Source organism: Leucoraja erinacea, chromosome 14, assembly GCF_028641065.1.
Source record: "Leucoraja erinacea ecotype New England chromosome 14, Leri_hhj_1, whole genome shotgun sequence".
In the NCBI taxonomy this organism is placed as follows: domain Eukaryota; kingdom Metazoa; phylum Chordata; class Chondrichthyes; order Rajiformes; family Rajidae; genus Leucoraja; species Leucoraja erinaceus.
In genome coordinates, this window is record NC_073390.1 from 31,887,193 (window position 1) to 31,914,456 (window position 27,264).

Consider the following 27,264-nt stretch of genomic DNA (forward strand, 5'->3'; position numbering starts at 1 on the left):
CAGTGTGCTGGGACCAGGAGAGATCTTCGGAAATATGCACGCCCAGGAATTTGAAGTTCTTGACCCTTTCCACCAATATATAAATGGGATTGTGGGTCCCTATCCGAACTCTTCCAAAGTCCACAATCAGTTCCTTGGTTTTGCTGGTGTTGAGAGCCAGGTTATTATGCTGGCATCATTTGGTCAATCCGTTGATCTCACTTCTATACTCTGACTCGTCACCATCGGTGATTCGTCCCACAACAGTGGTGTCGTCGGCGAACTTGATGATGGAGTTCACACTATGTCCGGCTACAGAGGCTTGAGTATAGAGTGAGTAAAGCAGGAGGCTGAGCACGCAGCCTTGAGGTGCTCCCATGCTGATTGTTATCGAGGATGACACATTTCCACCAATACGGACAGACTGTGGTCTGTGGATAAGGAAGTCGAGGATCCAATTAGAGGGATGCGCAAAGACCCAGATCTGAGAGCTTGGTAACCAGCTTAGAGGGGATGATGGTATTAAATGCCGAGCTGCAGTCAATGAATAACAGCCTGACATATGAGTTTTCACAAATCTCAAATTGTGGAGTACAGAGGCAAATAAATAAATGAGGGTATTTGGCCCAAACATTATGGAGGGCCCTGTACAATGAGCTGAACAATGTGACAATAAAGCTAAACCTACCCTTCCTCCACAAACTCCCCTTTCCTACCCACAATTCCACTGCCCTAACCACATCCCAACCAAAGATTATAGAGGAGCTCCTCTTTTATCTTTGCTCTTGACAGGAGGAGGCGGGGAGGTGATGCACCCACGTCGGGAGGTGATGCACCCACGTCGGGTGGTGATGCACCCACGTCGGGGAGGTGATGCATCCACGTCGGGGGAGGTGATGCAAACACGTCGGGGGGAGGTGATGCACCCACGTCGGGGAGGTGATGCATCCACGTCGGGGAGGTGATGCATCCACGTCGGGCGGTGATGCAAACACGTCGGGCGGTGATGCAAACACGTCGGGCGGTCGGGGGCGGTAACGCACTCACGTCGGGGCGGCTGGCTGGCCTTGTGTGGGAGCCGGGAGACAGCGAGACGGCAGGGGGCGGGAGCAGGAGCATGAACGGTAACGGTCTCCAAGCAACATTACAGGGCCACTACCCCCATCAATAGAGGTCGTCACCGTGGCTGCGAGGCGCCGCGTCAGGCCAGGCGTCAGTGGTTCGTCAGGGGTCAGGCTCCTGGGCCTGGCGATGCTTCCTCTCCCTCACCCCCAACTCCTGTGTAAAATGAATGGAATGAGCCCGCTGGCCAGCACTGTATGGACTATTCCAGGTCATTTACCCGAGGAGTTGCCTCCAATGCCCGAGTGACCTTGCAGGGCAACCGGGTGCTTAGTTTCCTGAATACATAACAAAAGCTCACTGGAGCTTTTTCTCAATTAATTTTAATCAGGGAGGTACTTTCTGCTCAACTTTTCCTTTTTACTATCTGTGTAGTGATGGAAGCTTGGGAAAATCTGTATGAATATCTTGTCCACAGCCTTTTATATAAAGTCTTTAAAACTGAACACTCAGCGGGTCAGGAAGCATCTGTTGAAAGGGAAGTAGTCAATGTTTCAGGTTTGAGATTCTTGCAGATCTTTTCTCCCCTCACCAGAATTCCTAATTCACCTGGTAACCTTTACTCTATTTCTGTTTCCATAAATGCTGCCAGAGCCACTTAATGTTTGTAATGATTTTATGTCTTATCTCCAGGATCTGTAATTTTTATAAGTGAGTTCGGTATTCAGATAGCACATGCCCAGGTCATAGGTCACTCGCTATAAACATTCTCGACAGCTGTGGTGCTGCATTGTGTGCAGGCCCGTGTTTTATCTGTGGTCGGGGTCGGGCCGGGGTTTCTGCTGCTGCGAGCGCTGTTGAGTTGCTGCTGGGCCATCCCTCCCCCCCCCCCGGGTGTCCTGTCCCTGTCCGGGGGTGGCCCTGGGCTTACAGCCGGCGCGTGTGGGGAGGCGCTGGCTCCAGCTCGGCTCTGCCTGCCCAGCCGGAATGGCCGGCAGGCGGGGCGCAGGCCTGAAGTGGTGTGGGCCACGGACATGCAGCTGGCGCGGGGAGGAAGCGCTGGAAATATGCCCATCCGGGAATTTGAAGCTTTTGACTCCACCATCGTCCCGTCAATATTTGGACTCTTCCAAAGTCCACAATCAGTTCTCTGGTCTTACAAACATTGAGAGCCAAGTTATTCTGTTGGGATCATTTGGTCAGTCGATCGGTCTCACTTCTCTTCTCTGTCTCATCATCATCTGTAATTCGTCCAACGACAGTGGTGTCATCTGCGAACTTGAGGATGAACTAATTTGCACTATGTCTGGCTATACAGTCATGACTATAGAGTGAGTGGAGCAGGGGGCTGAGCACACAAGTGAGGTGTTCCCGTACTGATTGTTATTGAGGAAGAAGTGTTAGAAGAAGCATTTACAACTGTTGCTGCTGTTGAATGGTCTGCATTCACCCACCTATCTTATAGAAACTTACAAAATTCTTAAGGGGTTGGACAGGCTAGATGCAGGAAGATTGTTCCCAATGTTAGGGAAGTCCAGGACAAGGGGTCACAGCTTAAGGATAAGGGAGAAATCCTTTAAAACCGAGATGAGAAGAATTTTTTTCACACAGAGAGTGGTGAATCTCTGGAACTCTCTGCCACAGAGGGTAGTTGAGGCCAGTTCATTGGCTATATTTAAGAGGGAGTTAGATGTGGCCCTTGTGGCTAAGGGGATCAGGGGGTATGGAGAGAAGGCAGGTACGGGATACTGAGTTGGATGATCAGCCATGATCATATTGAATGGCGGTGCAGGCTCGAAGGGCCGAATAGCCTACTCCTGCACCTAATTTCTATGTTTCTATTAACGCAAGCTTCCAGTGGAAGCTGCAAATAGACACTCGGATGAAAAGTGATCTGAAGAAGAGTCTCGACCCGAAACGTTGCTTATTTCCTTCACTCCATAGATGCTGCCTCACCCACTGAGTTTCTCCAGCATTTTTGTCTAAGATCCAGCAGATATGTCTTTTGTGACTAGATGCAAATCATAACAAGTGATCTTGATCTATTCACCAATAAGCAGAGAAGATACTGAAGAAGGCTTAAAATCACAGGTGCAAGTCACCTACTGTTCCCAAAAAGCCACACTTCTGAATAGTGACATTTTACACTGTATTCTTGGCTGGTACGTGTTTTTTACTTTACAAAATGCCTGTTCATTTGATAGGAATTAATGTGCAGCATTCCTGTGGAATTTGCTATGGTTGAGCGAAATCAGTGAAATTTGGCATGATGATAAAAGGAATAGAATGATATATTCAAAGGTGGAGGAAATAGAGAGGAATGAGGTTGTTGTGAAGCATCAGCACCAGTCTAGATCTGTTGATCTGCACAGCCTGTTTCTGTGTTGTAAATAATACAAGATTCTCGAGAATTTCTAAAGAATGTTATCTGAAGTAAATCTAATTTGGATTTGAATTAATCTGAACTCAGTAGTTATGACTCGGAGTGGAATCTCTGAGATTAACCACTCTTTGAAACACTGCAGATTAGTTTAAAATTTGCATCAGCTTGATGCATGTGTTTTTGTGAACCATATGCCTTGTGTCCTGTGTTGCAGTCATGTAACTAAAGCGAATAGGTTCCTAAATAATTATTCCTATCCAAGAGGGAGCAGCCACCTAAATCGACTTTTTGAGCAAAAGGTTCCATAAATCTTTCTGAATCAAAGAAAGTTAAAAGTGGTAAACATTTTTCTAATCGGTACTGTGTCTCTCTCAGTTTCTTAGTTAACTTTTCCAAGCCATTGCAGAAAAATGACTTGCTTCATCTCCTTCTGCATTACTTCTATAAATTATAAACAGGACGGTGTCCTCTCCATTGTCCTCGAGCGTCAGCAGTGTCTTCTCAGCACTGAATTTCAGTTTGGTTTTGTTGGAACAACTTCTTCAACAAAAAACTTCTAAGTCATGACTGGGATTTTATACATGTTTCTCGTTTGCAAGCCAGTTGTCAGTGGGAGCATTGAAGGTCCATTACCACCACCTTTGACTAACACTGGCTTTTGTCAGAGATGACTAAATGCAGTATTTAATGGAAACATATATAAATAAAAAAAGCATGCTAGACTTTGCGTGCTTGATATTGGGCAACAAAAATATTTCATCCTTAAATTCCTCCATTTAGACCAACCTGTATACAACTTTCCTACCCTCCCTAGAACTTCACCGTCATTAATTTTTTGGAGTTGAGGAAGAAGTTATCCCAGTCTATTGTGTATTGTTTGTTTGCTTGTAATATGTAAAGGAAGCTTTATGCTTTGTCTCTTCCATCAGATCCATCTGGGGACCCTCAGCAGCTGTCAGTATAATCTATACGAGACGTGAGTGACGATTAACTTCTTTATTTACAATAACTTGTATTATTTTATGCTCTGTGCTGCTGGATTTGGGAGTGCTTGATATAGCATTACTCAGATGCACTCGGGATGTTTCACTCTATTAAATGTATTACATTAATGTGAGTTGTTAGCAACTCCAGTGTGATTAATATTGCGTTATGGATTTGACATCTTTCCCATAATTTATAGAGGAAAGAGTTTAATGTCATTCTTTCAAAAGATTTAATTGTGGAATATAGTTCCTCTATTAGAGTAACAATTAATTATTAGTTTTAAATTACAAATTTTTACTACGTAGTTACTATACAAATTTGGACATTGGGAAGGCAAGGCAAGGCAAGTTTATTTGTATAGCACCATTCGTGCAAACAGCAATTCAAGGTGCTTTACAGCAAAGAAAAAATAAAATAGTCAATAATTAAAAATTGCAAAATAAGCAATACGACAAATGCATGAATAATAAAACAACGTCAATGAAACAATAAAATGATTTTAAAAAAGCACATAAAAGGGTTAAAATTAGACGGTTAAGATTACCTGCATGTCGGGTTATGGACAAGCTATAGTAAACAACAGTGTTTTTAGGCCTGATTTAAATGCGCTTACAGTCTGTGCACACCTCAGGTGTTCAGGGAGCTTGTTCCACAGGTGTGGAGCATAAAAACCGAATGCTGCTTCAGCCTTTTTAGTTCTGACCCTGGGAACACAAAGTAAACCTGTCCCTGAAGACCTGAAGAGTCAGGGCGCCTCGTGTATAACAAGTAGGTCAGAGATGTATTTTGGATCTAGACCATTCAGTGCCTTGTAGGTCAGTAACAGAATTTTAAAATCTATCCTCTTACACACAGGGAGCCAGTGCAAAGATTTAAGGACAGGTGTAATGTGGTCCATTTTCTTGGTGTTGGTCAAGACTGGCAGCGGCATTTTGGATAAGCTGCAGTTGTTTAATTGATTTTTTATTGAGACCTGTAAAGATGCCATTACAATAATCTAACCTACTAAATATATATGCATGAACAAGTTTTTCAGTCTTTGGACAGAAATCCCTTGATTCTTGCAATATTTTTTAGATGGTAATAGGCAGATTTGGTAATGGTCTTTATATAGCTGTTAAAATTCAAATCCGAGTCCATAACTACACCAAGGTTTCTGGCTTTGTCTGTGGTTTTCAGTGCAATTGAGTTGAGTTGAGCACTCACCTCTAGCCTTGTTTTTTTGGGACCAAAGACAATAATTTCTGTCTTATTTGCATTGAGCTGGAGGAAGTTCTGGTTCATCCACTCATTGATATGTTTGACACACTGGCTCAGTGAGTGTAGGGGACTATGGTCAAGTGGTGACACTGCGATATATAGTTGTGTGTCATTGGCATAAGTGTGGTAGGATATGTTAAAATGCTCTATGATCTGAGCTAGGGGAGCATATAAATGTTGAACAAAATGGGTCCAAGAATGGAGCCCTGAGGAACCCCACATGTGAGTTTTGTACGTTCTGATTCAAAATTACCAAGGGAAACAAAATAATCCCAATCTTTCAAGTAAGATTTGAACCAGTCCAGCACAGAACCAGAAGAATCCCACCCACTTCTCCAGTCTGTCAAGCAGTATGTTGTGGTCCACCGGAAGAATTCTTCTTGGCTCTCTTGCAGAGTTTGACAGGAAATTTGAATGACTCACATTTAGGTAACACATTTTATATATTGAAATATCTCGGGTACATCACTGTGGAGGAGGAAACAAAAGTTAATAATTCTCTTATGTTTTGGTGTTTCTAAAATAAATTTCCAAGATGGTGCCTGTCTGTGGCGACATGTTGCCAGCAGCACAGCAGAAAATCATGTAATATTGTCGTTCTCAGCTTATCTGTATAAAAGAAACAGCAGAAACCAGCGCTGTAACTGACAAGCTATTAATGCATTACATTTTTTTTGCGCTATTGCCATCTACCGGCAGCACCAGAGCTGCCAATTGTAAGGGAATTTCCGATCACAGGGGTCTCCCCGACCTGGCGGAGGATTGCAGGAACAGTAAGTACTATACCTGGAAACAGCAGAGAGGCCTCCATTGTGTCTGGAAACGTGGCTGGCGGGCAGGACTACAAATCAGACTGAAGCGCAGGAGACTACGACCCCCTCTCCCGACCATCCTACTAGTCAATGTACAATCACTGGAAAATAAAGTGAAGGACTTAAGGTCAAGGCTACACGCCGTGGTCCATAAGCACGTGCCAGTGTACCTCAAAGCCGTTACCACCATAGCCGGGGACTTCAACAAAGCCAACCAAAGTCAACTGCTATACCACCGTCAGAGATGCCTATCGCTCAATCTCTCGCCCTCACTTCGGGAAATCTGACCATTTAACGGTGCTGCTTCTTCCTGCATATAGGCAGCTAACTGAAGAGTGCACTCCCAGAGACGAGGACTGCACAGAGTTGGTCAGGGGAGGCAGAGGACCAACTACGGGTTACCGAGTTACCGAGGTAGTACGCATGCGCAGGGCCGCTGATGATATGCTGGCCGTGGTTGTGCATGTGCAGGGGGAGGATGTGCAGGCCGTGGCAGTGCGCATGTGCAGGGCAGCCGAGGATGTGCTGGCCGTGGCAGTGCGCATGTGCAGGGCAGCCGAGGATGTGCTGGCAGTGCGCATGTGCAAGGCGGCCGCCCGTGCCGGCGGATGAAGAGTGGCCGGAGAGCGGAGACCCGGCAGCCCAGACACGGATGGCGTGCGGAGACGGAGAGTGACGGAGAGAGAGAGAGATAGAGAGGAGGCCTGCTCAGAGTTGAACGATGGGTGTCCTAGGTGCTTGCCAAGCCGGGCAAAATGACACAGCTTTTAGGTTGCCCGGCGGGACTTTAGGTGGCCATTGGCAACCAAGCAACCGTTAATTTCGAGCCCTGCAGAGTATAGAAGTGAGATTGACCATTTGACCAAATGGTGCCAGCAAACAACCTGGCTCTAAAACCAGTGAACTGATTGAGGATTTTGGAAGAGGGAGGATGAGGACCCACAATCTTGTTATATATCAATGGTGAAGAGAGTCAAAAACTTCAAATTTCTGGCGTGCATATTTCCGAAGATCTTCATTGTACCCAGCACACTTATGCAATTATAAAGAAAGCACATCAACACCTCTACTTCCTGAGAAGATTACGGAGATTCAGTATGTCAAAGAGGGATCTCTTGAACTTCTACAAGTGTACAGTAGAGAGCATATTGACTGGTTGCATTATGGGCTGGTTCAGCAACTTGAACACCCAGGGGAGAAAAAGACTGCAAAAAGTTGTGAAAACCGCCCAGTCCATCACTGGCTCTAATCTCCCCACCATCGAAGGGATCATCAGTGACCCACACCACCATGGCCACACTCATTTCACTCCTGTCATCGGGAAGAAGGTACAGGAGCCTGAAAACTGTAACGTCCAGGTTCAGGAACAGCTTCTTCCCTACAGCCATCAGGCTATTAAACACTACAACCTCAAATAAGCTCTGAACTACAATAGACTATTATTGTTATTATTGCACTGTGTGTGTGTGTGTATCACGAGACCCTCCCGATGAGTTACTCCACCATTTTGTACATTATTGTCTTTACAGTGTACTATGTTTACATATTCTCATGTTGCAGCAAGTAAGTATTTCATTGTTCTATCTGGGACATATGATAATAAAACACTCTTGCCTCTTGTTTTCTTAGATTATCCAAAATGCTGTGCTGTCAGGCATCAAAATTGGTGAAGATGCTCGCATTGTCGTCCAGTAGAATATGTATGGTGAAACGGTGCTCGTGGCAACGAGTGCAAGAGCTATCCTGTTTGGTTGCACATCAAAAAGACAGATGGTCAAACAGCAATAGACACATGCTCACTTTTCCTCTGAGTGAGGGAATTGGAATGTATGGACATCCCTCAATTTGTCACACAAGGATGCTGTCATTGGCTTCGTGCTTGTCTGCTGCAGCAGTTTCAGCTCCTCGCTTTGGCTGGTATGAGAATGTTTCTGACTCGATGCCTGTTCACTTGATGGAGAACGTATTGACTAATGTGCAGCAAACCACAGGACTGCCATGGTGGGCAAGCATCATTTGCACAACCGTGGCATTACGAGCAACTGTGACTCTCCCACTTGCTGTTTATCAAACGTACATTATTGCCAAGGTATGTGAAAACTTAATCCTGCATTAGTTGGATATAATAATCAATTAAGGGTCTGTCCCACTTGGACGCCATTTAGGCGACAGCTTAAAAATAGGTTGGCGCGTCATGACGCATGCAGTGACACACGGTAACGCGCAGTACTTCCCTGTCGCCCCAGGATTTTGAACATTCCAAAATCCTGGGGCGACATTTGGGTGTCTCATCGTGTCGTGTGCCCTGTCACACACTGACATATGCTGTCCAGTGGGTGACGCCCGGTTAGGGTTAAGGGCCTGTCCCACTTGGGTGACATTGGGCAATTGGAGTGTCAGTGACTGACGCCCGCAAAACCGTTATGTTTCACGACATACACGCTGACGTATGTTGTCATGCGGGTGATGCCCGGTTAGGGTTGAGGTTGTAAAATATTCTTCCTTCAATGCATGGATTCAAACATTAATATATTAAATATAATAACATTAATTGTGCAAATGAAAAGATGTCTGAGTTGTTCCATTTTATTTCTAGATGTATTGGTCCGCTTCCAGATCTGATCACCAGGGATTGATTCAGTGAGTGTAGACTGAACTCCCCTTTTCCCCCCCACCCGCCCCCATCCCTCCTTCTCCACTCCCCCTACCCTTTCTACCCTCCCTTCCCCCCCTCTTCCTCACTGAATCCATCCCTGTGAAAAGTGACGGTGATCAGATCTGGAAGCGGACCATTACATCTATAAATAAAACGGAACGACTCAGACATCTTTTCATTTGCACAATTGATTTTATCATATTAATTTTAATATATTAATGTTTAAAATACATGCATTGAAGGAAGAATATTTTACAGCCCATCTGTGGTCCCCAACCCTAACCGGGAGTCACCCACAGGACAGCATACGTCAGCGTGTGACAGAACACCACGACACGATGAGACACCCAAATGTCGCCCCAGGATTTTGAACATTCCAAAATCCTGGGGCGACAGGAAAGCACTGAGTGTTACCGTGCGTCACTGCATGTGTCACCACGCGTCCAACGCGCCAACCTATTTTTAGGCTGTCGCACAAATGGCGCCCAAGTGGGACAGGGAGGGAGAGGGGTTAGGGTTGGGGTATCAATAAAATCTCTCCCTCCGCTCACATCCCCCTCTCCCCGTCGCCCTCCCTTTTCCCCCTCGCCCTCCCTTCTCCCTTTCTCCCCCCCTCCACTTTCCCCGACGCCCCCCATTTGTGGACCCAGAATGTGACAGCTAGATCTCACTAATAGTACTGCACAAAGGCCACATCATCTGTTTTAGTAACATTGACTATGGGATAAATGTAGACTTTGGGAACAACTCCCTCCATCACCCCTCCGCCCCCTCACCTTGCTTCAAAATGGGTGGTGGGTATTTAGACTCAGTGGCCAGAGCACGTGGGTGGCACTGGTACATGGACAACGTTGCCTGTACCCAGTTGAAAAGCCCGCTGCCTCTGGAGGTTTGGAAAGACCATTGGAAGAGAGATCTGCCTCTGGGACAACTCGAGGCCAACAGTTTAGTTCCCATGAGGAGCAGGCAGAACATTGGGGGTTCGAGTCCAACCCATGGGGCCCCTGTGTCACATTTAGTTCAGAGATACAGTGCCCTTCGGCCCACCGAGTCCGCACCGACCAGCGATCCCCTGCACACTATCCCACACACGCCAGGGACAATTTATACTTATACCAAGCCTATCAACCTGGAGTTAGGGTCACAGTTAGGGCTAGGGCTAGGGTTAGGGCTAGGGTTGGGGTTAGGGTTTGGGTTTCCCCCGCACTCCAAAGGCGCACAGGTTTGTATAAATTGTCCCTAGCGTGTGTGGGATAGTTTGTGGTGAGTCGCTGGTCGCAGGCTGGGTCCACAAATGGGGGGGTGTCAGGGAAAGTGGAGGGGGGGGGGGGTGGAGAATGGGAGAAGGGGATGTGAGGGGAGGGGGTAGTGGATAAGGGGGAGAAGAGTGGAGCGGGGAGAAGGGAGGAAGAGGGGGGAAGGGAAGAAGGGTAGGGGGGAGTGGAGAAGGAGGAATGAGGGAGGGGGGAAGAGGGGGAGAGGGGAGCTCAGTCTACGCTCACTGAATCCATCCCTGGTGATCGGATCGGGAAGCGGACCAATACATCTATAAATAAAACGGAACGACTCCGACATCTTTTCATTTGCACAATTGATTTTATGGTATCAAATGTAATATATTAATGTTTAAAATCCATTCATTGAAGGAAGAATATTTTACAGCCTCAACCCTAACCGGGCATAACCCGCATGACAGCATACGTCAGCGTGTATGTCGTGCAACTTGACGGTTTTACGGGCTTCAGTCACTGACGCTCCGCAGTCGCCCAAATGTCGCCCAAGTGGGACAGGCCCTTTAGTTCTTCATATTTTTTATGAATATTGGTCACATTTGACTTGTGGTTATTGTACTTACAAGTGGGCCACCTGGAAATGTGGACCAACGAATGCACACATCAGTAACCAGCGGGTTAAGATAATTGTAGGCATTGGTATAGATCGGCAAGCATCCAATAAAAAAAAGCTAGTTTTATTTCCTTTTGATACCAATTGGTATCAGGATGTAATTCACCAGAGTAAGGGGCCTGTCCCACTTTCACGGCCTAATTCACGACCTCTGATTACCTTAAACAACGTAAAAAAAGATTCATGGTCGCGGTCACCTACGACCTTCCACGACTATGTCTACGACCTTCTACGACTATGAAGAAGACCTCCCACGACTATGAAGAAGACCTCCTTCGACCTCCTTCAACTATGTTGAAGACTGGCTTCGACCATGTACGTTTTACTGCTGTTTGCAATAGCCCTTTTGCTTCAGCAGCCTTTTAAGAAAGGCAGAAGGGGAAGAGCAAGGGTAAAGAGGAAGCACAAGAAGCTCAATGGTGAATGGAGATGATGTGATGGACTGTCCCATTACACCAGATGACTAGAAGAGATAGAACTTTAAGGACACACGTCGGGCAGTGGATGGCAAGCATGCCATTCTTGTCCCTGTCCCTGTACCCCTCATTGTCCTTTTTGTACAGGATGGCATTCTGCTGGAACCATTCCTCCAGGTCCCCCTCCTGCTGCTTGGTGAAGGTATAGGGCATAACCTTCCTCCAGTCCTCCCTCACCACCAATGGGGCATCTGCCTCTGATGCTGTGTCAGACACAGGAGAAAGGGCTGCTTTGCTGCCTTCAAATGAGGCAGTGAAGGATGGGGTGGTGGTGGGGACATATACTACCACCCTGGTCTCCTCCAGGGGTCTCTCATGCAGGTCTACCTTCTCCTGCACTAACACCTCCTGTGGCATCACCTCCTGCCACTCCTCCTCTTGGGTGGGCAACATCTGCATGGCAGGCTTTTTTGAGGGTTGTGCCCTCCCCCTGCGCTGCTGCCTTTTTGGTGCCATTTCTAAAACACAAGTCTCGTCTCCAAAGAACTCTCCAGCTATGAATGAACATGCCTTGAAGTTACAGAGGTGACGTTTTTCCACTGACCTTTTTTTCACCCCGGAGCTATTACCTTCGACTGCCTACGGCTACCTACGACTTTTTTCCATGCCAACCTTTTTTTTTACTCGTGGACAATTTTTTATCAGGCTAGAAAAAACTCTGCGACCTACTTGATGCCACGAGTACCTACGACTAGCATCATGACCTACCTGTGACCTACGACCTCGTGGCGACCATATTGCGAGTATGAGTCAAGGGGAAACTCGGCAGAGGTCGTGAATTAGGTCGTAAAAGTGGGACAGACCCCTGTATCATGGTTATGGTCACCAGATGTTTGCATGCACATTATTATTAATTTTGATAAACAAACATTGAAATATCATGTGGAATACAGGGCTTGGTTGTTTATATAGATTGGCTCATCCAAACTTCCACTGTCCACATATTATAGCGTGCATATTAACACAGTTATACACCACCTAAACAGGCCCTTTGGCACAGCTCATTAATACCCACCAAAGTGCCCAACTGAATTAGTCCCAGTTACCTGCTTTTGGCCCACTTCCCTCTAAACCTTTCCTATCCACGTACAGTACCTATCAAAATTACTTCCAAAATGCTTTAAATTTTATCCACTTCTGCTGCTTTCATTGGCATCATTCTGTTTACCAACTACCCTCTGTGTAAAAAAAAAAACATGCTTCTCAGGTTCCCTTAATCTTTTCACTCTCACCTTAAACCTATGCTGTCTAATTTTTGACTCCCCAACTCAGAGGGGATAACAACTGTGAACATTCCTCATCTATTCTCCACATGATTTTATAAACTTCTGTAAAGTCACCTATAAGCCTCCTTTGCTCCAGAGAAAACACTTATGCTACACATCTTAACTTTATCACAAGCTTCCACCAATTCCTACCACTCCCTTGTGAACCTTTTCTGCACCCTTTTCAGCTTAATTATATAGTTCCTCTCATATGGCGATCAGAATTTCGCAATGTAATACTCTGTAAGAGCAGTCTCACCCACAACAGATAGACACAAAAAGCTGGAGTAACTTAGCGAGACAGGCAGCATCTCTAGAGAGAAGGAATGGTTGACGTTTCAGATTGAGAGCCTTCTTCAGACTGGTTGGGGATAAGGGAAACGAGATATATAGACAATGATATAGATAAAGAACAATGAATGAAAGATATGCAAAAAAGCAACAATGAAAAAGGAAACAGGCCATTGTTAGCTGTTTGTTGGATGAAACATTAATAACCCATTATCTGTTATTTGCACTTTATCAGTTAAGTTATTCATGTGTTTTGTATTCAATGTCTATTATGTTCTGTTGTGCTGAAGCAAAGCAAGAATTTCATTGTCCTATCAAGGACACATGACAATAAACTCTCTTGATCTTGATCTTGAAATGAGAAGCTAGTGTGACTTTGGTGGGGGAGGGATAGAGAGAGGGGTAATGTCGGGGCTACCTGAAGTTAGAGAATTCAATATTCATACCACTGGGCTGTAAGCTGCCCAAGCAAAATATGAGATGCTGTTCCTCCAATTTGCGTTTAACCTCACTCTGACAATGGAGAAGACCTAGGACAGAAAGGTCTGTGTGGGAATGGGAAGGAGAATTAAAGTGTTTAGCAACCGGGAGATCAGGTAGATTCAGGTGGACTGCGCAAAGGTGTTCAGCGAAACGATTGTCCAGTCTACGTTTGGTCTCGCCGATGTATAAGAGTCCACATCTTGAACAACGGATACAGTAGAGGTACAAGTGAATCTCTGCCTAACTGAAAAGACTGTTGGGGTCCCTGGACAGAGTCAAGGGAGGAGGTATAGGGACAGGTGTTGGATCTTCTGCAGTTGCAAGGAAAGGTACCTGGGGAGGGGGTGATTTGGGTGGGAAGGGATGTTAACTCTGGAGTTGCGGAGGGGTCGGTCTCTACGGAAGGGTGAAAGGAGCGGAGATGGGAAGATGCGACTAATGTTGGGATCCCGATGGAGGTGGCGACAATTTTGGAGGATTATGCATTGTATGTGGTGAAAGCTAAGGACGAGGGGGACTCTGGCTCTGTTGCGACTAGGAGGGGGCAAGGGCGGAGCTGCGGGGTACCAAGGAGATGTGAGTGAGCACCTCATCTATGATAGGAGAGGGGAACCCCTGTTTCCTAAAGAATTAGAACATCTCGGATGCCCTGGTATAGAATACCTCATCTTGGGCGCAGATGCGGCGTAGACGGAGGAATTGGGATTAGGGGATAGTCTTTGCGGGAACCAGTATAGTCGAGATAGTTATGTGAGTCAGTGGGTTTGTAATAGCCGTCAGTCGATATTTGCCCCAGTTCTCTGGTTCCCTTTTTAAAAGTCCAAAAATTTTCAATTAAATGTTTTCACTCTCTTATTTTAAACTGGCAGTTAAATATTTCTGTCAATAATCTTTATCCTGGGTTGTATCAACTCAGAGTACTGGGGCACCTACAGTCCACCTTCCAATGTGGTAATCTGTTCTGGCCGAAATCCTACAGACTCGGTCCCTCTGACTTTGCCCTTGTGTGCCACTGCTCCCTTCCTCCTACTGCCAGGAGCTGGGTCTCCAGCTACCTTGGTCCCACAATCGGGAAATCTTTTACAAAGTTCTTTCCATTTCACTTCTAACCTACAATCAGTATTAAATATTGGTGTACAGGCTGTTCACAGGGTAAGAATATCTAGGGGATAGTGATATCTATGTGGTAGCTGACTCAACTATGTTGGATTTATATATAGCATTAGAAAGAAGAAGATAAAATGGAGATAACCAACCTTGTTTGTTAAGGAAATCAGAACTGATGTGGCATAAATGGATGAGAAACTGTTGGTGAAGATGTGGCTGTCATGATTTTTTTTAGTTTAGTTTAGAGATGCAGTGTGGAAACAGGTCTTCTTCCACGGACTCCGTGCCGACCAACAATCACCCATTCGCTAGTTCTGTCCCACTCATAAGGGGCAATTTACAGAAGTCAATTAACCTACAAACTTGATCTTCTTTGGAATTTTAGAGGAAACAAGAGCACCTAGGGAGAACCCAAGCGGTCACAGGGAGAATGTACAGACAAGCACCCATGGTCAGGATCAAACCTGGTTCTTTTGTACTGTAAGGCAAAAACTCTACCTCAGTGCCACTGTGCTGCCCACAGTCTCGGCACACTTTCTAAAATATGTTATATGATGGAGATTAAAAGCAGAAATCTATCCCAGATTCCAATAGCTTCAATGCAAGGAGAGTGGTTGTCATTATCCCTATTGATATAATACAAAGAAATGATTATTACAAACGAACTAAAGTTGTTCCACAGCTTTATTGGGAAATAATATATCTGTGGACATGGAGGAAATGATACAGAATGGATTACATCATTAACAGGAATTGAAAATTAAAAGAAAAACAGATGCTAGAAAATGTTGCAAAAACACTCAGCTTCAGGCAGCATCTATGGAAAGAGAAATAATCACAAAGATTCACTTTCTGTTTCTACAGATGTTGCCTGATTTGCTGAATTATTTCCAGCATTTTCTGTTTTTGAAAGGGAATTAAACATTGTTTTTCCATGTCAATCTATTCATATTCATTAGATTGAAAATCTACAGCCTGAAATTGCAGAGCTAGCCAAGCGATTACGTTATGAAGTATCCATACGTGCAAAGCAAGTTGGGTGGTCAGAAAATGTGGCTCGGTATGTATCTTTTCTTCTCCAAGAAAGTAAGAATTGATGTTGCTACAGCAGATTGGGGTTGTTTTAAAAACGGGTGCATACAGTGCCCTCCATAATGTTTGGGACAAAGACCCAACATTTATTTATCTGCCTCTCTCTGTACTCTACAATTTGAGATTTGTAATGGAAAAATCACGTGGTTAAAGTGCACATTGTAAGATTTTATTAAAGGCCATTTTTACACATTTTGGTTTCACCATGTAGAAATTACAGCTGTGTTTATACATAGTCCCCCCCCCCCATTTCAGGGCACCATAATGTTTGGGACACATGACTTCACTAACGTTTGTAATTGCTCAGGTGTGTTTAATTGCCTCCTTAATGCAGATATAAGAGAACTCTCAGCACCTAGTCTTTCCTCCAGTCTTTCCATCACCTTTGGAAACTTTTATTGCTGTTTATCAACATGAGGACCAAAGTTGTGGGAATGAAAGTCAAAGAAACCTACCAAAATCAACTGTTTGCAACATCATTAAGAAGAAAGAGCGCACTGGTAAGCTTACCAATCGCAAAGGGACTGGCAGGCCAAGGGAGACCTCCACAGCTGATGACAGAAGAATTCTCTCTATAATAAAGAAAATTCACCTGTGTCCGACAGATCAGAAACACTCTTCAGGTGTGGAATTGTCAATTACCACTGTCTGCAGAGTCTACACTGCAAGATGCAAACCACTGGTTAACCGCAAAAATAGGATGGTCAGGTTACAGTTTGCTAAGTACTTAAAAGAGCAACCACGGTTCTGGAAAAAGGCCTTGTGGACAGATGAGATGAAGATTAACGCATATTAGAGTGATGGCAAGAGCAAAGTATGGAGGAGAGGCGGAACTGCCCAAGATCCAAAGCATACCACCTCATCTGTGAAATACGGTGGTGGGGGTGTTATGGCCTGGGCATGTATGACTGCTGAAGGTGCTGGCTCATTTATCTTTATTGATGATATTAGTAGCATCTGATGCTGATATTAGTAGCATAATGAATTCTGAAGTGTATAGACACATCCTATCTACTCAAGTACAAACAAATGCCTCAAAACTCATTGGCCGGCGGTTCATCCTACAGCAAGACAATGATCCCAAACATACTGCTAAAGCAACAAATGAGTTTTTCAAAGCAGTCATTTCATGCAAAGGATACGCAACAAAATACTAAACATGACTACTTTCATTTACACGACATAGCTGTGTCCCAAGCATTACGGTACCCTGAAATGGGGGGACTATGTATAAACACTGCTGTAATTTCTACATGGTGAAACCAAAATGTATAAAAATGGCCTTTATTAAAATCTGACAATGTGCACTTTGACTATATGTGATTTTTTTTTTTTCTATTACAAATCTCAAATTAGGGAGTAATAAGGCAAATAAATAAACGATGGGTCTTTGTCCCAAACATTATGGAGGGCACTGTAGAGAATGCAGGGATGGAGGGCACTGGTGGAATGCAGGGATTCAGTATAAAGGGAAAAATAAAGATATGGAATGTCCTCCTGTTGATGAATCGGTACTCTACTTGGAAGAAGCATTGAAAGTACAGTAAACTGGAATTCTTGGTACCCTGGCACAATAATGCTGGACTACTAGATTTTCTAGAGCATTGGATATTATTTCTATTCATATCCAAATACACTTCTATTTCACTTTTTTTCTAACATACTGTAGCATAATATATTTTCCAGTGAACAATTCAGTCTGGAGAATGGCTGACTCAATGTTGTCTGTCATCTTTCTTTCACAGAAGGAGCATCTTGGTTGGCAAGGATGAGTTGGGCCAAAAGGCCTGTTTCTGTGCTTTGTGACTATGACTCTATCTACAAATGGCACTGCTGTTACTCATCTAGGCTATTCCTTCAGCACTTTTCAAACCTGTGAACCTTTACCATCAAGAAAAAAAAGGGCAGCAGGTGCATGACAACATCATCAACTGCAGGTTCCCCCACACGTTGCACACCATCTTGAACTGGAACAAAATCGCTGGTCCTTTATCATTGCAGCATCTTGCCTCAAATCCAGGAGCTTCCTCCTCAACAACACCTTGGGAATATCATAACAGGAAGACAGCTCACTGTCACCATTTCAACTTGAGATGGGTGATAACTGCTGGTCATGCCCGTTATGCTGAGATCCCGAAAAAAAAGTCAAAGTGCTACCGGTCTGGACATTTTCAGATCGCAGCTCTGCAGTTTGTGCATTTAAATTCAGCTAATAATCTTTTTTATTCAACAAGTGTTGGCAATGAATGCAATGAACCAACAGTTTACTAATTCCACTTAGAAAGGGTAATCTGCAAATCGTGAGTGACATATATTTGATTCCAGATCTATGATGATGCATCCATCCGAAATGTCACCCATTCCTTCTCTCCAGAGATGCTGCCTGTTCCGCTAAGTTACTCCAGCTTTTGGTGTATATCTATGATGTATATCATTATGAGTCTGAAGAAGGTTCTCGACCCGAAACATCAACTATTCTTTTTTCCTAAAGATGCTGTCTGACCTGCTGAGTTACTCCAGCTTTTTGTATCTATCTTCTATAATTATGTAGTTTACTCCTTACACCCGCTTGGTTGTGCTCAACTGCTACAAAACAATATGGTAATAAAACAAGATGGTTCATCCGACATTAGTCTCTTGAAGAGATTCGGACATGACACAGACTACACTCAATCTGCAGCTGATAACACCCTGGTGATGAATGTGTGCGCTGTTTCACAGATTAGTCGTATAACAGCCTGACAGCATTTTGTCAAATGCCCCAAACTTTAAAAATGTAGTCCATGGGAATGGGAGGATGGATATGCGAAAGGTGCTATCACAGTAGTGTTTGGTTGGAAAGGACTGGCCTCTTCAATCCTTTCATTGACAGCAGACAAATCACATCATAACATCAGAAGACTGATTATTACCTACCTGCCGTACAACTGATGTTTTATCATTTTAGCACGCAAGGAGACTGTTTGTCCACAGGTCAACGATGGCTTTCTACAAGAACAATCAATTTGGCCCCATGCCTGTGCTCTTCCCTCATATCCTAAATTGTTTCCCTTTGTCATATAGCTTTTAGTTATCTTTTGAATGTTACGGCCAACTCTGCTTTCACAGCCTTTCAGGCAATGATTTCCTGGTCATGATGACTGATTGCGTGGAAATGCTTTTTCACCCGGGGCTCATTGGCTGATTGATTCCTTTCAAGATAATGGGTGTAGGTTTTCAGGATTGGTATATTTAAGGTCAATTCCCAACAATACGAGGGATAAAACCAAAAGAATACGACCTGCTGTAATTTACCCTATGAATTATTGCATGAATGAATCTTGTGCGGTTATTGTGGAACCGATCCAGTTTTCATTCAGAGGTACCGTACATAGTGTTGTGCAACACTGCTCTTGCATTAAATGATGTAGATTCAGAACAGATATGTCGACACACAAACTCATTACCCATGAGCATCAGCCATACCAGAATTTTACGTCGGCACAATTTTTATAATTTCAGGACCTTCGCCACTGTTAAAGGTAAGGTGGGAGGGCCATACCTTTACTATAAATCGTTGAAATGAATGCCAGGAAATCATATGGCCAACATGATTTGTCATTCACCACAGTCGGGAATGTGATACAATTGTCTCCATTGTAGCTTCAGAAAGCTCAAAACCGTATGGAATAATGTGGTTTCTAACCAGATGTTGTTTATTTGTAACATTTTGGCATTTTGTCTCTCGGGACTCAGTTTCCATTTCAGGAAAAATATGAAAAGGATCATCTCGGAGCTCTACGTGCGTGACAACTGTCATCCTTTCAAAGCAAGTCTTCTCATCTGGGTCCAGCTGCCACTCTGGGTTTTCATCTCCATCGCTTTGCGGAACCTGAGTCTAGCAGCATCTGATTCTTCAGCAGGTACTTGGCTTCTTCAGCACATTAGATGTACTACACACGCTATGTCCTCCAAGGCCTCCTAGAGCTTTCAGTTACAAACCATTTTAACTCTTCCCATTCCCATGCCACCCTTTCTTTCCCTTGTCGCCTCCATTACCAAAGTGCGGCGATATGCAAACTGGAACACTAAAACCTTGAATTCCGCTTGGGAAGTTTACAACCCAATGGTTTCTCTATACTTATAAAATTCTGGTCTTGGATGTGTATTTATTTGTGTGTAATCACATCTTCGCGAAAAAAACGACACGGTAATGGTAACATTTTTACATATTCCGGTAGACATTTTTCCCATGGAGTCCAAAATCCCCTTATCTGAAAATGTCATGCTTTTTTCTCGTTCTCTGCCCTCTGTCTCTGCCCCTGCCCTCTGTCTCTGTCCCTGCTCTGCCCCTGCCCTCTCTCCCTCTGTGTGTGTGTGTGTGGGGGGGGGGGGGGGGGGGTTAGCGTGTGTGTGACGCCGCAGCCCCCCCGCGTCCATTGAGGGGACGAGACCCAACGGGTCCCACTTGGTCTAGTAAATATTAAATTCTTCCATTTCAAATAATACCCAAATACCACAGTCAGAACCTTTTTTACAAAATAGAAAAATCAAATACTAGAGGACATAGCTTTATGGTGAGAGGGCTAAAATTTAAAGGAGATGTTTGGGGCAAGTATTGTACACAAGGAGATGAATGCTTGGAATACGCTGCTGTGGGGTGGTTGTTGAGGTAGATACGATAGTACCATGTAAGGGACTTTTGGATAGGCAGGGAATGGTTTATGTGCAGTTAGAGAAGAGTTGGTCTTGGCAACATGTTTGACACAGACTTTGTGGGCTGGAGGGCCTGTTTATGATCATATTAAATGGCGGTGCAGGCTCGAAGGGCCGAATGGCCTACTCCTGCACCTAATTTCTATGTTTCTATGTTTATGTGCTATACTGTTCTATGTACTATTCTCTTTCTCCTTCCACTCCCCATTCTTTTTTGCTTATATTTCTCCGATTGGTTTTCATTACACCAATCGCCTTGCTCCTTTCCCTACCACTGTTTGCTCATGTACAGTCCCCGAATCCCATATTTCCATTTAATTTACTCCCCTTCCACCACGTCCCCTTCCACCCATATCTCTTCCACCGGCATCACATTCCATGTCTCACCCCAACCTCTGTTATTCAAGTTTCTCCCCCTTCTCTATTAGACTGAAGAAGGATCCAGGTTAGAAGATAGCAAATATGTTGTTATTTAAGGGAGATAAATCAGACTAGTTAGCCTTACATCAATAAAGGAAAAATAAACAGTATCTAATATTAAGGGACATAATAATGTGGAAGAGTCTACATAAATTCAATTAAGTGAAACATCTGACATATTTTTGAGGTTGTAAATAATAGAATGTATAAGGGAAGATCAGAAGGTGCATTTGTACTTTCAGAAGGGGCTCAATAAGATGCCATGTGGCTATATTAAGTAAAATTGCTGATGTATAATACAGTAGTTTGGTAATTTAATGATGGGTTGCTGAAAGAAAAAATAGAGCAGCTCAGGGAGGGTCTCAAGGATGAAAGACTGCCTGGTTTGATCAGCAATGTTTACGATATCAAGCAATGATTTCTGGGAGTAGTTTATGGACATCTTGCAATTGAAACATTGTTATTGCGATTGATTGATAAGGCATGGAGAACATGAGATAGCTAATATTATTCTATTTTATGCTCTAGTATCTGTGGCTCAGAATCTATCAGTGGGTGGTGTACTTTGGTTTCCTGACCTGACTTTGCCTGATTCTACCTGGATAATGCCTATTTCATTGGGGCTCATTAACCTTTTAATCGTTGAGGTAAGATTATTGTTTGGAAAATTTGGCTTCTATTTTAATTTTTTTCTTATTCTTAACACTGGAGCTGTGACTTGGTCATTAAGCATGTTTTGCGCTCCAAACAAATAAATTATTCTCATTGTCTTTCTTTATAATTCCCATGGATAGAATTCTAACCTGTGTTACCTTTGGCATGAATATTGCTTGATGGAATAAATAGGAATGAATATATGCTTATGATTCCTCCTGTAAGCAATACAGATTTATTTAATCTCATTTTTTTTCTGCATTTGGTCCAGATTTTAAATGTGTTATTAATGAAATCTGATGTGTAATTTCCTGCATGCTTTCATTGTCTCTGAGATATGAAGTAATTTTAAACATGAAACACTGTAAATTATGTGTGAACAAGATCTCTAGGAATTACAATTTAAAAAAATGGTGTTTCAAAAATTGTAGCTTCTTCAGTAAGCAGTTGCTTAATTCATAATTTAAAATACCTGCACACCTGACTGTCAACAAGGAAATCATTAGATGTTGTTGAATAGGTAAAATACCTGGCCCCATTTAGCTCATGAGTTCTGCACAAGTGATCCAAATATAAAAAATATGAAGGACTTTGCAAAGTAAATAAAAACGTGCTATTGATAGACTGAACAGTAACCAGAAATCATTGTATTACAATTTACCAAGGGTGTAGAGTGGATGCCTGTTGTGCTACTCTTATCCTGGCTGGAATGGAAATGTTCTCTCATATATAATTTGAAGCCTTAAATACTGCAAGTGCTTTGCACCTTCAGTTGGTGCTAAGTCACTGTCTTTTAATTATTGATTCATTGGGATATATTGTGTAGTATGGGTCAAGGAAAGAGCGTTCACGTCGCAGCCATGTTTCCACCACCACGCACAAGAAACGCAAGACAGACACCATTGTGCAGATGCCGAGAAGTGTGTTCAGTTCTGACTGAACAACCAATAATCTTGTATGTGGACTCAATAAGAAGATTGTGTAGTTCTATTGGAGCTGTGCCTGAAGGCATATGTAGTGGCTCTGAATAGATTGTTTTCCAAAGTGCCCAGATCAATTTCATTTTGTTTTAAAATGAGGATGTGACAAGTAAAATGGATGAAGGGGTGCCAGTGGATGTAGTGTATCTAGACTTTCAGAAAGCCTTTGATAAGGTCCCGCACGGGAGACTGGTGACTAAAATTAGAGCACATGGTATTGGGGGTAGGGTGTTGATATGGATAGAAAATTGGTTGGCAGACCGGAAGCAAAGAGTAGGAGTGAACGGGTCCTTTTCAGAATGGCAGGCAGTGGCGAGTGGAGTGCCGCAAGGCTCGGTGTTGGGGCCGTAACTGTTTACCATATATATTAATGATTTGGAAGAGGGAATTAGGAGCAACACTAGCAAGTTTGCGGATGACACAAAGCTGGGTGGCAGTGTGAACTGTGAAGAGGATGTTAGGTGGTTGCAGGGTGACCTGGTCAGGTTGAGTGAGTGGGCAGATGCAGTATAATATAGATAAATGTGAGGTTATCCACTTTGGCGGCAAAAACAAGGGGGCAGATTATTATCTCAATGGGATTAGGTTAGGTAAGGGGGAGGTGCAGCGAGACCTGGGTGTCCTTGTACACCGGTCACTGAAAGTTGGCTTACAGGTACAGCAGGCAGTGAAGAAAGCTAATGCAATGTTGGTCTTCATAACAAGAGGATTTCAGTATAGGAGTAAAGAGGTTCTTCTGCAGTTGTATAGGGCTCTGGTGAGACCACATCTGGAGTATTGTGTACAGTTTTGGTCTCCTAATTTGAGGAAGGATATCCTTGTGATTGAGGCAGTGCAGCGTAGGTTCACGAGATTGATCCCTGGGATGGCGGGACTGTCATATGAGGAAAGATTGAAAAGACTAGGCTTGTATTCACTGGAGTTTAGAAGGATGAGGGGGGTTCTTATAGAAACATGTAAAATTATAAAAGGACTGGACAAGCTAGATGCAGGAAAAATGTTCCCAATGTTGGGGCCACAGTCATCGAATAAAGGGGAGGTCATTTAAGACTGAGGTGAGAAAAAGCTTTTTCACCCAGAGAGTTGTGAATTTATGGAATTCCATGCCACAAAGGGCAGTGGAGGCCAAGTCACTGGATGGAGTTAAGAGAGAGTTAGATAGAGCTCTAAGGGCTAGTGGAGTCAAGGGTTATGGGGAGAAGGCAGGCAAGGGTTATTGATAGGGGACGATCAGCCATGATCACAATGAATGGCGGTGCTGGCTCGAAAGGCCGAATGGCCTCCTCCTGCACCGATTTTCTATATTTCTAAAATGGACTATTTGTTGCAAATCCTACTATAAATTCTACCCTGCCTGCAATTCCTTTGCTGATGTAGTGCAATTCATAACCTTGAGAGTCTCGGTCTTAAAAAGGGTCTTCTAGGAATATCACATGTCCATTCTCTCTATAGTTGCTGCCTGTCCTGCTGTGTTTCTCCAGCACCTTTGTTTTGCTCAAGACTCCAGCATCTGCAGTTTCTTGAGTCTCTCAACAGTCACAATAGCTGCTGAAAAGAAACCTAATGGATTATGTCAGAAAAATTTGAAAAATATCAGAAAAGCTTCAAAAAATCAGGAGAGTTAGAAAAATATCAAATGAAGCTTGAAAAGTATCCGAAAAACATGAAAAGTACCGAAACTTGAAAAATTCCCTGCTTATTAACATTCTCTCACGCATGTTCATTGTGTCCCCATAACACCCCTTCACTATTCTTCTACCAGCCATCTATACTGGGGGTATTTTACAATAATCTTTAACAACCTGCATGTTGTTGGGATGTGGGAAGAAACCGGAGCACCCAATGGAAACCCACATTGTGACGGGGAGAACATACGAACTACACACAGGTAGCATCTGAGGTTACCTTTGGATCTGGGTTACAGGGGCTGTGTGGCAGCTGCACTGTCTACAGCACCACAGTGCCACACCTGATCATATCTTTCAGATTTTCTAAGATATCTTTTTGACCAGACATCTTCCCCACCCTTCCCCACAAAGTGTTTAACTTCAAGCCTTGACCTGACCTTGTCTACCGTCTTCAAACTAGATGTTTGAGATTGTCACTGCCAAACTGCTTTCAAAGTAGTAACCACTCCATGTTGATTGATTACCAAATATGTATGATCTGTGAGGCAATTACCATTAATCAGGTCAATTGCTTGAACTAGAAGAAAATGTGATTTTGTAAAATTCCTTCTCTGGCATCTGGTGCCTTTTCTCATCTTTCCATCTGAGATCCAGGAGAATATGCCATTAACATTGATTTAGCGGTGAAGGAAATTCTGAACAAATTAAAAAATGAAAACATGAAAAGTAGCTGCTGTTCAAAGATATCCATTATATAAGAATGATCTACAGCTCAGATACTTGAATTGTTTTACTTTAAAATGTTTGGTTTATTTGATATATTCTGAGGAATTTGATCATTTTGTAAGTTATGTGTGAATAAATCACTTGAGTCATGACAAACCAATTTCTCAGAACGTAAGAACATAATAGTTCTCTGATCTTTAAGTAACATATCCTACACCATAAGTAATGCATGTCATCAACATTTACTCTGGCAGATGACTATTTCAATTTGTGTCATTTACTGCCGTAAAATAGTCTTCAGTAAATGGTTGCATTGCATTCAGCCCTCTGTAAACTGAAGAGCATGATGCTGATATTTTACTATGATGAAAAATTGTTTTTGTCCAATTGTTCAAAGACCATAATACACCTGACTACTATGATTCGAAATCCTATAATGTTTTTATACAGATCGTTGCCCTCAGGAGAGCTGAATTGTCAAAATTTCAGAAATGCGTCACGTACATGATCCGTGGATTTTCGGTGCTCATGGTCCCAATTGCTGCAACCGTGCCCTCAGTAAGTGCATGCTGCTGTTTGGTTCTAATTATAAGGGAAGTCAGCTAGTTTTTCTCATCTTATCTCAAGTTGCTGCTGAATCTGTTTAAACTGATCTCAGCATAGGTGACGTCTTTGATGTGATAAGTAACATTCACACCACATCTTTGTATCTTTAATCAAAAGGAGCTTTATCAACTCTTCATTTCCTATAATACAGCCAGAACTATCCCGCATCCCTTCCCTACACGCTTTACTGCAGCATCAGGGTTCTTCTGTGGCCAGCTAATTTAAATCACTGGTAATATTGCAGCTGCAGAACATACATTCTCCAAGTTCTCCAGTCATGAATGATAGAAGAAATATCTAAATATTTTGTGAGAAATAATATTTGGGTTTAAAATCTGATGAGTTGTGCTCAAAAATATGTAGAAGATTTCCACCTCCCATGCTATTAAAATTCTCCCTTGTACATGTTTTAGAACTGTAATTCCCTTGTGGTTCACGTCAGGCACTAGTTATATTTAACCCATAAAGTATTACATTTTTAATGCACAACTTTGGACAAAGATAGCTAAATATTAGAACAAGGAGATGATCATGCCAAATGATTGGTCATCAGAAACAATTGTGGGCACTGATGGGAAGCCAAGCTGCATCCTATTTGACCAAAGAGTAATTATTGTGGCCTACAGTGAGATCAGTATTGGCTGCTTTGGCCTGTTAGCTCTTCTTCTGGTGTAGTTCTGCAAATGCAGCACTTAAATACCATTTGCTTTTTATTTTCATTGGGAATTTTGTGTAATGGAATCACTCTGCTTCCTTGAATTATTTAAAACAAAGGGAATTGATAGGATTTGAGGTTAACACACTACTTACTCCATGTGCATGCATGTACGGGTGGGGTGTTGACTTGGACATGTGTGCTCATTACCTTTCTCTGTTACAGTCAATGGCTCTCTATTGGCTGACATCCAGCTGTGTGGGTCTTGGACAGAATTTGCTGCTGCGTGCTCCCAACCTTCGCACATTGTGCCGGATTCCCAAGATGAAGTCTGATTCAGACACTCCCTTCAGAGACTTATCAGCAGCATTTCTTGCAAAATATTTATCTCGGAAATGATCAAGTGAAGATATATGTCGAATGCAATTTGTAACTGAATAGGATGCACCATCTTTTACTGACATTTGTAGGGTAAAGTGTGTTAGACATGCTCTGCACTCAGGAGTTGTGCATGTATGAGAGAGACCATGTGCTCTGCAAGTCCCTAAGGGACTGAGATTATTAAAGATGCTTGGTTTTTATTTTTCTTCCACATCCATTGCTTAGCAAAGAAGGTGAACAGAAACCAAAGGACAAAATGATTGCACATCACTGTACACAATTAATTTGCGTCATAAATATGTATTGATGATTACTTGGGGATGTTATTGGGTTTTATTTCCCTATTTGTCTGTGAAGACTGCATGTCAGTTATTGCATGCATCCATCTTCCATGTGGCTGATTAGACAGGGTATCTCAGTGTCTGGATTGCTTGTGATGATGATCCATAATTTACTGTTCTTATATTTTTATACACCGTTTCCATTTCCTTCTCTTGAAATGTGTCCTGATAACTTCCCCTCAAGTTTGTTTCATTGGTTGATTTAAGTTTTCACGCAGTCAGAATTGCAATCGTCTTGACATTAAATCAGAAGGATTCTTTTCTGAGCAGCACTAGACTTTTACCATCACTTCAAATAAATGTCAACAATGTTTTGAATTTGTGGAGTTAATTGGATCTCTCTCTGAAATCATAGGAGCAGCCTTGAACACCACCTGGTGTGCAATTTGTGGCAGTGTGTCCCCCCCCCTCTGATCCCTA

The 27,264-nt window shown here is 43.2% G+C and overlaps 1 protein-coding gene across 4 annotated transcripts; it reads left to right on the forward strand.

The window, feature by feature from the left end:
• Positions 1-993: 993 nt before the first annotated feature.
• On the forward strand, positions 994-27,162 carry LOC129703528 (cytochrome c oxidase assembly protein COX18, mitochondrial). Of its 4 annotated transcripts, XM_055646065.1 has the most exons (8): positions 994-1,103; positions 4,354-4,400; positions 8,113-8,572; positions 15,626-15,726; positions 19,494-19,660; positions 21,402-21,520; positions 25,312-25,419; positions 26,348-27,162. In XM_055646065.1, exons 3-8 carry the CDS (start codon positions 8,123-8,125, stop codon positions 26,519-26,521), a joined length of 1,119 nt encoding a protein of 372 aa, XP_055502040.1. In that variant the 5' UTR covers positions 994-1,103; positions 4,354-4,400; positions 8,113-8,122; the 3' UTR covers positions 26,522-27,162. The 4 variants fall into 4 exon arrangements, with proteins under 4 accessions (XP_055502040.1, XP_055502043.1, XP_055502042.1 ...); XM_055646067.1 differs by lacking the exon at positions 8,113-8,572 and having other exon boundaries at positions 1,015-1,103; XM_055646068.1 differs by lacking the exons at positions 8,113-8,572; positions 15,626-15,726 and having other exon boundaries at positions 1,007-1,103.
• The last annotated feature ends 102 nt before the right edge of the window (positions 27,163-27,264 follow it).

What these genes read in the sequence shown, in the direction of transcription:
- LOC129703528 (XM_055646065.1), top strand. Translation starts at nt 8,123, where the DNA reads ATGCTGTGCTGTCAGGCATCAAAATTGGTGAAGATGCTCGCATTGTCG. An exon ending in AAACGTACATTATTGCCAAG is followed by an intron (nt 8,573 to 15,625) that starts GTATGTGAAAAC and finishes CATATTCATTAG; the next exon opens with ATTGAAAATCTACAGCCTGA. An exon ending in TTGCTGCAACCGTGCCCTCA is followed by an intron (nt 25,420 to 26,347) that starts GTAAGTGCATGC and finishes TCTCTGTTACAG; the next exon opens with TCAATGGCTCTCTATTGGCT.